This window comes from Phoenix dactylifera, chromosome 5 (assembly GCF_051530095.1).
Source record: "Phoenix dactylifera cultivar Ajwa chromosome 5, Ajwa_hap1_PhDact_Kaust_v1.1, whole genome shotgun sequence".
Taxonomy (NCBI): Eukaryota; Viridiplantae; Streptophyta; class Magnoliopsida; order Arecales; family Arecaceae; genus Phoenix; species Phoenix dactylifera.
The window spans coordinates 3,286,833-3,301,088 of record NC_143194.1 but is presented as its reverse complement, the minus strand read 5'-3'; the positions used below and the strand labels follow the sequence as shown (position 1 = coordinate 3,301,088).

Genomic DNA, 14,256 nt, shown 5'->3' with positions numbered 1-14,256 from the left:
CAGATTCGGAGCATGACATGGTCGTACTACTGAGAGGTACAACCTACGATAACACGAAGCCAAACGTTTCATTTAAATTTTAAATCCATCTTAACATAGCTATTTGAGAGTCTTTCAAATAATTATATCTTTTTCTTAAAATATGCACATAATAGATTAAAAAAACTAAAAGGCATGATCATATTCATATTTCATAAGAAAGCTATTTTATTTAAATATTCATGAAATTATTTTTTATAATAAAGCCTAAATTTTATAGTACATATGCTGATTCATAATTTTAAGAAAAATATGATATTTCTACAAGTGAACTTATGCAAGAAAAATATGATAATTTGAAAAACATGATAAGGAGTCTAAGATCTACTTGCTTCTTTTGTCTTAGACTGTCGGACTTTACTAGGTGACTACGCTAAACCTATTTGAAATATTAACAATAAAATTAATTTTTAATTGGTGATTTTAATAAAATAATACGGGAAGACTTGACTGGACATACGGTAGTTTCGAGTAGGTCAGGTCTAGACGGTTTACTCAATGTATCAGACTCAATCAGGGCCATGATCCATCAACAAGGTTCATCAATGGGGGTTTCAGTGACATTCAACAGAGTCGAGGTGATCGGTCCAGTAGGCAGCCCAGGCACCAAGACAATTTAAGGTATCTTTCAAGGTGTCAACTCAGATTTCTATATTAGATCGTCAGAACCCTATACTGGGATCCATAAATCTTCTAGAAAGAGAAAGTAGAGAGAGAAGATAAGAGAGGGATGGGCACTCTCTCTCTCTCCTCCTCCCCTTCTTCTTCTCTTCATATTTCTTTCTTTCTTTCTTTCTTTCTTTCTTGGTAAATAGAGGAGGAAGGGAGGGGAGCTAGTGGCTGCCAAGGTTGTGGTCTAGCAAGGTAACAGCATGTGGTGATGGTGGCCAGTAGATGGTGGCCGGCCGGTTGAATTTATCTTAAAAATACGGCTAAATTGGATTATCCTTGGCTCGTTTGTACTCGGATCCCAACCTGCTCACTGGTGGCTGGGGTTTGGCTTCGACTAGGGACCAACATGAGGGAGTGGTCGAAAGCTTTGGCAACAAGCCAACGATGGACATGGCTGGAAACAAAAGGAGAGAAACAACGAAACAAGGGACGGTGAATTGGAAGGGGGTTTCATAGCGATTTTCAATCGATTTCTTGGCAGAATCAAACCGAAAATGGATCAATAGAGAAAGGCAAGGCTGGAGAATAAGGATTCAGGGTTCTTACCGGCTCCGGTGAGCGCTGCAGCCCCAATTTTTGGCAGGCACGATAACAGAATGCTGTGATTTAGAAGGGATAAAATAGAAAGAAGGAAGCTCGATGATCATCGGTGGAGGACAAAAAAAGGTAGGGAGCATTAAATAGATGATCCCTGAGTTCTAGATAAACTCGAATGGCCTTCGATCCTGTCCAAATCGAAAGAGGAAGAAGACTCCTAACTGGAGTCTTCTTCTTCTTCTCCTGCATGCAAAAGAGCACTCTCAGCTCCAAATGGGCCCTGGCCACTTCGAGTTGGCCCATAAGGCCATGGGCTGGGCTGCAGCGTGACATCAGCCTAGGCCTGGCCTCTTCAAGCTGGCCATAGGCCTAAGTCATGGCACGGTCTATCTCGGGTCCCAATTCGTTCGTCGACGATTGGGAGAGTCCGACTTTGGCCTGTGGTTGATGCAGGGACAGGGTAAGGCCCTCGGTGACGAACGCCGGTGGTTAGAAAGAGAGAAAAAAAATGAAAATGAGGGCATGAACGGGTTCAGTCGATTCTTCGACCGGTGATGGTGCTCTTAGACCTTGGGAAGAAGAAGAAGCTAAAGGGAGAAAGATCAAAACTTTACCTCAACTCCATCAGTATCTCCAGCAGGCATAAGAACAGAAAACCATGGTCTCGATAAGAGAAAAGAGGAGCAGTGGCACTCGATGAGGGTTGGGGCACTCTCTCTTATAGGGAATTCCCTAGGATCCCCGTGACCCTAGGACTCCTCCTGACTACCGAGATTGTTGGAGAAGACCAGGAGTCTTCCTCGGCTCATACGCGGGGCGAACGCGGCATGGTCTCGATAAGAGAAAAGAGGAGCAGTGGCACTCGATGAGGGTTGGGGCACTCTCTCTTATAGGGAAGTCCCTAGGATCCCCGTGACCCTAGGACTCCTCCTGACTACTGAGATTGTTGGAGAAGACCAGGAGTCTTCCTCGGCTCATATGCGGGGCGAACGCGGTTTTCCCCCCTTGGGCCGAGCTTGGGCCGGTCAAATAGACCTGGCCCGATAGGCCTTCATATTTTTCTTCCTTAAAAGAGTTTCGTTCTCGAAATTTAACATACCTTCACTTTTTAATAAATAAGGATACTTAGTCTTTTCTACTCCACTAAACTTTTGTTGCGTAACTCTGATTTAAACCGACTTTTTTATACTCGTCCTATACCTAACCCAACGAATCATAGCTCTAAGCTTATTTTTTGGATTCCTTAGTATTGTATAATTACCCATAATTTTTTTGGTAAATAACCGATATGGGACTAAACACATACACATACGTGTCCTCACATACTCCCTATATTCAAATCCCGATATTTTCATCAGGCTAAAGGTTGAAATTCATTCAAATCTAATCACAAGCACCACGATTGGCCTGTGGTCAGCCTCTATAAATCAGTATTGCAATGTTTCCTATCTACATAAGCTATGGGCTTAAATCTAATCATCTTCTCTCAAAATTCTTAGGCTCGAAATGAGCTCACTCCGCTAGCAAACTAGCTGAACGTGAACCAAGTTTTAGATATTAAAAAATAAAAAAAAGGCCAAACGTGAGCTAGCTACAGCTCATGTGGATTCAATTCCATATAAACAAAAATTAATTTTCAAATTAATGATTTATTTTTTATCTTCTAAATCTATCTGATCAAAGATTTTCAATATCTTTAAAGTATGATAATACCATTCTAATTTCAATTATTGCACTCATATTTCTTGCTCATAAAAAAAATACATCCATATTAGGAAGAAACAATCATTCAGCTCGGCTATTACGAGTTAGATCCAAGATGTAATAAAAAGCTTGTGGTTTAAGATATCTTAGGAGAATTAGTGCAGGCTTGAATATAATCAATCGCCACTCCTACATCCTCTTCTCTTCTTCATTCCCTATCTACCATATTGTAGCAACAATGGTGAAGACTTTAGATATAATAAGTGACATCCTTCCCATCCTCCTCTTCTCCTCCTCTCTCTCTCTCTCTCTCTCTCTCTCTCTCTCTCTGTGTGTATCAAATAGTGGTGGCAATAGTATTGTTTGTCTCCGGCGATATCAATGCTATCTTTCGACTTTCTCCTTTTCTGCCTCTCCATCTAAAATCCATTCCTCCACCTCCCTCTTTTTGCCACCAACCTTTTCCATGGCCTTGCAAATCAACCAGATACCCAACTCGAGCTCAAGCTAAGATGCAAGGTATTTTCGAGTTAACCTAAGGTCTTAGTTGGCTTGTTATAACTTTATATATATATATATATATATATATATATATATATATAGGTTGATTTTATTAATTTACTTGAAAGCACAATCCAAAATCAGATTATTCTTTTGCTAAGCTAGACTTTCAGTAAACTGGAGACTTATCTCAGTTCGGTGGTCACGTCCATCTTCTCGTGCATTAAAAATAAAAAATTTATTGTACCTGTGGGTCTCCCTCCGTCTCATTTCATGGAAACACCGCCATCTGTGCTGCAGCCAAACCGGGCGTTTCTCCAGCCACGTCCCCCCCCCCCCCCCCCCCCCCCCCCCCCAACTTTCCTTTGTTTTTTTGGCCACTCGTAATTCCGTTAGGACAGTAAGCTGGCGAGAGGAGAAGAAGAAAAAAAAAAAAACTTTGATTATAGAGAAAAGGAAATAATAAAGCCCGAAAAGCACCCCCTGCCACCACCTGCAAACCGCTCTCTCTCTCTCTCTCTCTCTCTCTCTCTCTCTCTCCCCTCTCTCTCTCTCTCTCTCTCTCTGTGTCTACAAACGACGCAGTGGACAGAGAGAGGCAATGGACTGTATTTAGAGCCGCTGCCAGACCGATGTGACCGGTCGAGAGGCCTCCCCATCCCCTAAAACCTCCTCCCCTTCCCCTCCCTTTCTTTCTTCTCTCTCCCCCCCTCTCTCTCTCTCTCTCCCAGTCTCACTCTATCGGAGCTAGGAGCGGGAGATGGACTACGGGGATAAGAGCTCATCTCCTCGCCGGCGAGCCAAGAGCTCCGAGCTGCCACCCTCCTCCCCCACCTTCTAGAACCATACGGAACTCTCCATCTCTCTCCCGCCGACTCCACTTCGCCTTCCAACGTAGCCTCTGCGATAAAGCTCGCGTCTTGCAGCGGTTTCAGCGATCCCTCTTTGTGTCGGTCTCCATTCCATGAGTCTAAGCTCGCTTCTCGGTCCGTTTCGATTCCGACGGTAGCGGACGGCGGCGATGGCTTGTCGCTGGAGAGGATGGCTGGCGCTTTTGGTTCTTTTCGGGGTTTTGAGCTCCGCCGTCGTGGGCGATACCGGTACCAACGACGGTGAGCTTTCGTGTTTCCTTCTAGATGCCGGCATTCGCGCATCGGTTCCTATTTTTCTATTCTAATGACTGTAATACTCTGTTCGGTGGGTAGAGATTTCCTTCTCGTCTCCTATTATTTTATTGCTCGCAAAGTACGCTTTTTTATTTTTTGTAGCTTCTATTGCTCCTCGTCTCTATCTTTTATCTCCATGTATCATTTAGAAATCCGCTTTTTCTCCTTGTATTCTTATTTCTCCTCCACTTTGTCATTCTTTTATCATTTTTTTTCTTTCGTTTACTGTTTAATTTTTCATTTTTTTAACAATAAACTCTTGTTCCATCCACCATAGGAAAGTTTAGTAGTTGCTATAAAATCTGAATGTGCCGGCAAAGGCTTTAGAATATGTGCTGGATTTTTGTTGCATGCTTGATTGAAAAAGATTTGATTTTTATCAAAAGATTCATACGCTTTACTCTCGTCTTCAAATCCTGGGGCTGGGATCTTTCAATTCTTTACCATGGGCATAGATTTGCTTCTGAATGATTCCCATTTCATATTAAAGACGAGATTTTGGCGTAGTGGCTTTCCTCTGACAGTTCTCTTCCTCCAGGAGCAACGCTCTTGGAGATCAAGAAATCGTTCCGCAATGTAGAGAATGTGTTGTACGATTGGACCGAAGCAACGGGTTCGGACTATTGCTCATGGCGAGGGGTCACCTGCGACAACATCACCTTCAACGTCGTTGCTCTGTAAGGATGCCCTATCTAAAGAATTTCTTGAGCTCTGAAAGATTAGACAATGGCTTCCGTTTCCTGTTTTACGGTACTTGTGAGCTAATGGTTTCTTTTTTTTTTGGTTGGTTTTCCCCTTCTGTAAAAATTTAGTAACCTATCAGGGTTGAATCTTGATGGAGAGATCGCGCCGGCATTTGGAAATCTGAAAGGCCTTGTATCTATGTATGATTTACCAAGTTCTGTCTGTTTCCAAGATGTTGATTTGTCATTCTTGGTGTCTAGCTTTAGGTGAAATATTGATAAGGATGTGTTTGATGGCTTTCATAAATGTTCCATGTTGCCTTGCTTAGGTGTTTATATCCTTGCACTGTAATTTGGGCCCCATATTGCTTATGTTATTTACCAGTTAATTTGTTTGGTTTCTTTGATGTTCTTAAACAGCGACTTGAAGGCGAACCGTCTGTCCGGACAGATACCGGATGAGATTGGCGATTGTTCCTCCCTGAAAGTACTGTAAGTGAATTTTTCAGCTGTGAATATTTATTTTGCTATACATGCTTGCTTTTTCAAATCTAGATTCGCTTAACCATGTAAGTGGTGTTCTTGTTATGTTCTATTTAAAATGGGCAACTGGAATATAATAAGGCTCTGACCTGGTTCTTTTTGCTAGTTGTTTAATAGTTGGTTGACTCACTAGTAATAAAACAGTGTGTTAAATGCAGCCAGCACCATGTTTTGTTTTAGAGGTCAATTTGATTTTTTTTTCTTTTTAGCATGTAAATGGTCTGGGGTAATGAAATAGCTTTTTAATTCTCTAAACATGCTTTCTTTTTCTAAAATAAATGTTCAGGGACTTGTCCTTCAACAATATCTATGGAGATATACCGTTTTCAATATCAAAGTTGAAGCGATTGGAAAGCTTGTAAGTGTTAGGTAAACATAATATTGTCAAAGATCGTGTGCTGAACTCGCCAGGGATGACACTTTTCTATTTCAGGATTTTGAAGAGCAACCAATTGATAGGACCCATCCCATCAACCCTGTCTCAGATTCCCAATCTAAAGACTTTGTAAGTCTTCTACTTTCTATTGTTTTTCTCTGCCCGATAACTTTTGATTGCGTCAATTCAATATTGTGAACCTCTACTCTAGGGACCTCGCACAAAACAAACTGAGTGGGGAAATACCCAGGCTGATTTACTGGAATGAAGTTTTGCAATACCTGTGAGTAATTCTAACCTTCATATGATGCAAGGTGTGAATAAATTCATATTTCTGATTATTCATACGTCCTCCACTTGCTTGACTATAATTCTGGTAGAATGAGATGCAGACTTTATCTTTCGCTGATGATGGGAATTATTTGTCAGGGGCCTGCGAGGGAATAATTTAGAAGGGACCCTCTCACCCGACATGTGCCAGTTGACTGGGCTGTGGTACTTGTGAGTTCTCGCTCCTATCTTAACTGGCCTTCATTCGGTCATGCAAATACTTAGTTTATAATGAACTACGTTTTTTTGCAGTGATGTGAAGAACAACAGCTTGACTGGGAACATACCAAAGAATGTTGGGAACTGCACCAGTTTTCAAGTTTTGTATGTATATATTCCTTATTTTTTTCAAGAAGCGTATAAAAGCCTTTTACTTCTGTAGTGTTCAAAACTTCCTACATGAGCAGTTGTAGTTATGAACCCTTGTTCAAATTGTAGGGACTTATCTTATAATCAGCTCACCGGAGAGATCCCCTTTAACATCGGGTTTTTGCAAGTTGCAACCTTGTATGTGCCCTATATTTCATGCTCTGATGTAATCTGGAGTCATTGTATGGTTTGGGATGCCCATTCAAAACATATTGACAAGAGTTATTAAGACTACTTCATATCCTTTGCTTATCAGATCTTTGCAAGGGAACAAGTTTACTGGTTTCATTCCATCTGTGATTGGTCTGATGCAGGCTCTTGCAGTGCTGTAAGTTATTAACCCTCTACTCCTTTTTCCATAACAAGCAATTGCAAGTGAAGTGGATGTATCAAACCATATAACTTTCTATCGGTTACAGTTATTCAATTCAAGATATTCTTGATGTCATGCATCTTGGACCAAAGTCCATGAAGTCACGTGCACAGCTTGGTCTGGATAGCTTATTGTCTTTATTTTCATGCTGCAGAGATCTTAGCAATAATCTTTTAACTGGGCCAATACCTCCTATATTGGGCAACTTGACATACACAGAGAAACTGTAAGTAATTACTTGCAGCATTTTTCTTGTGAATGGAAACTTAGTGTGGATGGTTTTAATGAGCTTGTGATTTAAATTTGGAAATTGAAATGTTAGATTGATCGGAAGGTTCATGGAGTTGTCCGAAATTGGGCTTATTTTATTTCCTTTTCATATATATCTTGATTACCTTACCATTATAACCAATGAGAATAGCATGGCCCTTATTTTTCCTGCCAATCTAATACTTACAAATTGCTTGGGGAATCTGTATTCGGAAGTCCGAGCAAGCTGCATGCGGAATGACAAACTTAATTAACTGAAAATTTGAATGCATTGCGTCCAAAATTAGCAACAAGGTTCTCAACTTAGGTGCATGTAAGGCACTGTGCATTGTTCTGTATACTATGAACTTATACCTGAAGAAGGCAGACAAGAAGAGGATACGTTGTGGGGAAAACATAGAAATTTGTAATTATTTTATCGATCAAGCATGCTATCTGAATATTCATGCATGGTAGAAGTTACCAAGGGCCAAGATATTGATTTAGTTTGATATGTTCGTTTAAGAAGTTCTTGGGAAATGTTGGCTTTTCACATTCTGAGTATATATACATTTTTTTGGAAGTATTACATTTGTACGGAAGGAATGAAATAAGCCCTCAAATCTTATAGGTATCTGCAAGGCAATAAACTGACAGGACCCATTCCCCCAGAGCTTGGTAACATGACAAGGCTTCGTTATCTGTAAGAAGTATTATATTACTACCTTCCGGGCCCTGAGTCTTGTCCAAGTCATGCTATCTAATTTTATTTTATCTTTTAATTTCAACATGCAGGGAACTGAATGATAACAATCTCACTGGGCACATCCCACCAGAGCTTGGGAACCTCACTGATTTATTTGACCTGTATGCATTTTCCAGTGTATTTCATCTTTTTAATAGCATAGAATATACACGATACTGCTGAACTTTTATCTGCACCTGCAAGTTAATGTGAGAATGTTATTATGTGATATTTTGCAGTAACATTGCTAATAACAATCTTCAAGGACCAATTCCTGAGAACTTGAGCTCATGTGCGAACCTTATTAGCTTGTGAGTGTATTGCTTCCATTTTACCTTCTAGTTTTATCCATCTCCAAAGTGTTACTAATATGTTGATTTATGCTTAGCAATGCGCCTGGGAACAACTTAAATGGAACCATTCCACAGGCATTCAGAAATCTTGAAAGTATGACATACTTGTGAGTTCTTTCTTCTGCTTTGTATATATCCCAACTTTTGGTGGTGGTTTTGTTGGTGCACCCATTATGTTCAAGTGATGGAAAGACTTGCTACATGTTATCTGCTCTTATTGTATTACCCTTTGTTCCTCAAATAACTTGTCTTATTATTTTGTTTTAATATTTTGTTTATATGGAGCTGGCCTCTATACTGCAAGGCAAACAATTCAGTATACAACACCCAATTTTATGCACCAAGATACAATAGTTGCTAGCTGTGACCATATTTTTTTTCCTACATAAAAAGAGATGTAACATAAAAATCACCTTTCATAAATTGAATGCTGCTTCATGTAGGAAATCCATGGACCTGATTTCTATGCTACATCTTTTTTTAATTAATCTTATTCAAGGTCGGAGGAACCGATGCCGGGCATCGTTCCGGTTCTCCGATGGCAGAAGTCAGTACGGGCCGTGCTGGGCCTGCATTGACGAAGAGGGCACGGTACTGTGGGAGAGAGGAAAAGAGAGAAGGGGGAGGGAGGCTGACTCCCTCTCCCTCCCCCTGCTCGCTCTCTTTTTTTCTTCTCCGGCTCCATCAATGAGTTTTGTTTTTCTTGCCGGAACCATATCCGGTGAGCCACTGGTACGACTTGAAATGGCCAGAACCACCTGGTTCAGGATGGTTTTACTGACTCTAATGTTATTCTATATTGCATGGCACATTCTCATGGTCCACTGCTTTCAAGATAACTATCAATGCCGATAAGTAACAATTAGTTTACTCACTGTCGTCTGCAGGAATCTTTCATCAAACAATCTGACAGGCCCTATCCCCATTGAACTATCAAGAATTGGCAATTTGGATACTCTGTAAGTACTAAACAGTCTGTAGAAGTTTTGGGCTTTTACAAATCAATACTTTGTTTCAGGAAGTCATTAGACTTGCTTTTTGTAATTAAATCTTTTATAACAAGATGAAGCAATTTTCTGTAGCGATATCTCATGTAACAAGATTAGTGGCCCCATTCCTCCTTCCATTGGCAATTTAGAGCATCTCTTGAAATTGTAAGTTGGGCCAACATCTGTTTTTCTTTTTGGCTTCCTTTCTAGTTCTGACATCATTGCTTGTTATCTCCCCTAGAAACTTGAGCAACAACCATCTTAATGGGTCCATCCCTGCTGAGTTTGGAAACTTGAGGAGTATTATGGAGATGTAAGAATTCCATAGCCAAGAGTGGGGTTTCTGATTTGAGATGACATTTTTTATGACTAACTATTGATTTTTGGGGAAATGTGTATTGCAGTGATTTGTCAAATAATCACCACTCAGGCCCAATTCCTGCTGAATTTACCCAGCTACAAAGTCTGACATTACTGTGAGTCTTTATAACGTGCTCCATTACTAGAAAAGTTCAATATATTAAGCGATAAATTGAACTACATTCCATTTAACAGGGGAATATTCTAATAGTATGTTCTGTATTTCTAATTACCCATGTTTTGGGATTCTTTTACAGAAATTTAGAAAACAACAATTTATCAGGTGATTTGATGCCGTTAACTAACTGTTTCAGTCTTGCTATACTGTAAGTTAGTTGTTCCAGAGTTTTCAGAACTAAGTAGACAAAGGGATATATGCTGACCACCTGTCAACCTGCAACTGTGAACAGGAATGTATCGAACAACGGTTTGGCTGGTGATATTCCTACTGCCAACAACTTCTCCCGTTTTCCACCAGAAAGGTGGGGAACCAAATAATAATGACATACATGGTTAAATATTCATGCATTGCCATAAATATTCATGCCTTGCCAAAATCTCCAGCTGCTAACTTGGGGGGGGGGTGATAATTGGCAGCCACCCTAATTTCTCAACAAAAAGGCGATCACACTTATTACTTTTCTGATTGCAAATTTTCATTGATTTAAAAAATGCCACAATGATAAGGGATTATATGAATTGCTTTTGAAAAGTTAAATTTTGAGCTATTATACTCTCAGCCCTCGATTTAGTGAATATTTCTCGTGTGTTCAGCTTCATAGGAAACCCGGGTCTTTGTGGCTATTGGATCAGTTCTCTATGTCATTCATCCCATCCACCAGAGAGAGGTAAGCATTTCAACCTTTTGATTTCCCATTAGCATTTATCGAAGAAACCTACGGTCTTTGGTGCCTCCTGACCAGAAAATATTGGTAAGCTCATCAGCTGCTGCATACCTCTGTTGCTCGAAATATAATCCACAGGGAATGGTGACATTGCAGATTACTCTGACCAGTGACTTCTCTCAGTTGTTTTCAAATTTTAGCATGTAGTCTGTAAACTTATCATCCTTATTTTGCTTACAGCCTCGATCTCAAAAGCTGCCATTCTGGGCATTGCATTGGGTGCACTTGTGATCCTTTTGATGATCCTAGTGGCTGCATGCAGGCCACACCATCCACCACCATTTTCAGATGGCTCTATAAACAAACCTGGTAAGCTCTGGTCCATATGCCCATGAATATATCAGTAACATGTCTGTGCGGTCTATCCAGATAGGATCACGATCGTCTTGTGTTTGAAGTTCATTTTCATCATTCTAATAGTATTTTTAACAATAGCTATTACTGTCTATAAATTGTACTCGAAACAAATGTTGTCGGAAGTATTAAAGAAAATGCCCTTACTGAAATACCCCCAAAAGAAAAACCAAATATTTCCTTTGTCATGTGATGGAACCTATTATGTGCTCATGTTGGCTATGTATTTTTATGCGTCGCAGACCAAGTAGTCTCTGCTTTCTAGTATCAGCTAGCACATTTTTCATTCTATTTTGGTAGAAGCATAATTGCCTTCTGATATAGATCAAGTTCCATGTGTCCATTGGTGCAGTTAACAATATCTCGCCAAAACTTGTTATCCTCCACATGAACATGGCGCTTCATGTATATGAAGACATAATGAGAATGACTGAAAACTTAAGCGAGAAGTACATAATAGGGTATGGTGCCTCAAGCACTGTGTACAAATGTGTGCTGAAGAACTGCAAGCCAGTGGCCATCAAACGGCTTTATTCTCACTGCCCCCACAACCTGAAGGAATTTGAGACTGAGCTGGAGACAGTTGGGAGCATCAAACACCGGAATCTGGTTAGCCTTCAAGGTTACTCCTTGTCGCCGTCTGGCAACTTACTCTTCTACGACTACATGGAGAATGGCAGCCTGTGGGATCTACTACACGGTTTGTATGCTAGCTTTGTTGCGATGTGCCTGTCCTAACGTTATTTTTCATGATTCTTTGTTTTCGAACTTTTTAAATTCCAAAGTTTTGGACGCAAACTACTTCTCCTGCATGTTAAATCTCTGATTTGCATGGTCTGCAGATTTAGTCACGTAGTTCTGTCCATCAATAACCCTAACTTCTCTCAATGCCAAATGATTTTTTACTGTGAATATCAAAACATCCCACAGAAGCCTACTCTTTTCTTGCCAATTACAGGTCCGACAAAGAAGAAAAAGCTGGACTGGGATTCTCGACTTCGAATTGCACTGGGAGCGGCACAGGGATTGGCTTATCTCCACCATGACTGCAGCCCTCGAATTATTCACAGGGATGTAAAGTCATCAAACATACTCTTGGACAAGGATTATGAGTCTCATCTCACAGACTTTGGTATAGCAAAGAGCCTATGCGTCTCCAAGACCCATACCTCCACCTACGTCATGGGCACCATCGGCTACATCGATCCCGAGTACGCTCGGACTTCCCGCCTCAATGAGAAGTCTGATGTTTACAGCTATGGAGTCGTCCTGCTCGAGCTTCTGACTGGAAAAAAGGCTGTGGACAATGAGTGCAATCTCCATCAGTTGGTAAGGAATCTCATCCTTCTCCCCTCCCCATGCAAGCTGCTACTATTCATGAACTACTACGATCATCTAAACCCTCAAAAATAAAAGTAGTCATTGCAATGATAATCTCTATAATGCTGCTCTTTGATTAGTAGAACCTTTGGGGACCATAACACCTGAAGCATTCCATGTGGGTGGTAAGTCTCCGGGCATCGCCGTACATTTTACGTGGTGCTGCAGTGCATCACCATTATATGGTCATCCGTGGTTTGTCACAGAAAGGCCCGTCAGCACTCACTGATTCTGAGCACCAATAATATTCTGCCAGCTTTTTCTGTGTCCTGCAGGAGCTAACGTGGATTCTTCCATCTATTCGACAGATACTGTCAAAGGCAGCAACCAATGCAGTCATGGAGACGGTGGATCCGGACATCACCTCCACATGCAAAGATCTCGGCGAGGTCAAGAAAGTATTTCAGCTGGCCCTACTCTGCACCAAGAGGCAGCCATCGGACCGGCCAACCATGCACGAGGTGACCCGCGTCCTGGGATGCCTCGTCCAGCCCGGGCCGCCGCCGAAGCAGTCCCCGCCGCCGCTTCCCCTGCCGCCGCCCCCGTCGGTGCCCAGCTACATCGACGAGTACGCCAACCTCAAGAGCCCCAACACCCTGACCTGCACTGCCTCCCTCAGCACTTCAGATGCTCAACTCTTCCTCAAATTTGGCGAGGTGATATCGCAGAACACTGAGTAATTGTGTAGCTTACCAGTGTAATGACATTTTGGCAGCGGATATTGTATGTACAAATGCCCTCACTGTAAAAATTGGGATGCTGGTGTTCTGGTTGTAGCATTGGAATCATGTGAACTGCTCTTCAATAGTTTTTGGATGGTATGAGGAAAAGCTGGCGGCCAGTGCTGTTTGAGATGAAGACATTGTGGAGTGGGGAGTTGCGTGGGGCCTGTGCGAGCTGTCTCTGGCACCATTACTGCTTTGCTGTGGAGGAGGAAAGCACCTTGTCACTTGTCCCAAGGAGAGTTAAATTATTTACGGTGCAATTGGGTCAGGTCTTGGCTGTACCCGGGCTCAGCTGAGGGGCCAGCGATGATTGATTTGAATGGTCCGGACCTGGCATGCGTCGTTGTCACGGGAGGTTCTCGTGATATTTTTGGGTTGGTTGGGACTTGAAGTAATTGCTGTGTCCGAGTCTTCGGAATGGGGATTTCTGAGGATGGGATGCGTGCGTTTTGTAGTAGTGTTCGATGGGCTCTGTATGGCTCGCCATTCTTGTGAACGGCATGAAGAATGGGGTTCATTTAAGAGCATGTTTTGGCTTCGGTGGAGTAAATGTCGTCTAAATGAGTTACTGGTTCGTTGGAAAACTGAAGGATATGATATCCGTGGATGGATTGGGATAGTGACCAAACCAGCCATTGGGAATTACTTATTCGGTAGGTGCCGTATATCAACATCACTAATATAAAAAAAATTTAGAAAAAGTAGCAAATAGGCTTGAGCATTGGATGCTCCAGGGAGGACAGAACGGAGAGCGAGAATTTCAATCTGATTAGGCGCTGAGAGTAACTGAATAATTGAATTAGAGAAAGAACAGGGTCTAATTTGTAAGTATTTTTAAGATGTACAGTAGGGGTATTTTAGATACAAAGTTTGTCAAATGAAATCAAGAGAGAGTGTTTCTGA

General features: G+C 41.5%; 1 protein-coding gene across 2 annotated transcripts; it reads left to right on the top strand.

Moving 5' to 3' along the window:
* Positions 1–3,838: 3,838 nt before the first annotated feature.
* On the top strand, positions 3,839–13,486 carry ER (Leucine-rich receptor-like protein kinase family protein). 2 transcript variants are annotated; one of them, XM_008788418.4, is made up of 27 exons: positions 3,839–4,565; positions 5,158–5,296; positions 5,432–5,503; positions 5,723–5,794; positions 6,132–6,203; positions 6,279–6,350; positions 6,433–6,504; positions 6,651–6,722; positions 6,804–6,875; positions 6,990–7,058; positions 7,177–7,248; positions 7,448–7,519; positions 8,174–8,245; positions 8,338–8,409; positions 8,527–8,598; positions 8,676–8,747; positions 9,528–9,599; positions 9,723–9,794; positions 9,871–9,942; positions 10,034–10,105; positions 10,247–10,315; positions 10,400–10,471; positions 10,764–10,837; positions 11,075–11,203; positions 11,601–11,948; positions 12,207–12,577; positions 12,937–13,486. In XM_008788418.4, exons 1-27 carry the CDS (start codon positions 4,475–4,477, stop codon positions 13,306–13,308), a joined length of 2,958 nt encoding a protein of 985 aa, XP_008786640.1. In that variant the 5' UTR covers positions 3,839–4,474; the 3' UTR covers positions 13,309–13,486. The 2 variants fall into 2 exon arrangements, with proteins under 2 accessions (XP_008786640.1, XP_038985416.1); XM_039129488.2 differs by lacking the exons at positions 9,723–9,794; positions 9,871–9,942; positions 10,034–10,105; positions 10,247–10,315; positions 10,400–10,471 and having other exon boundaries at positions 3,945–4,565.
* Positions 13,487–14,256: the final 770 nt, after the last annotated feature.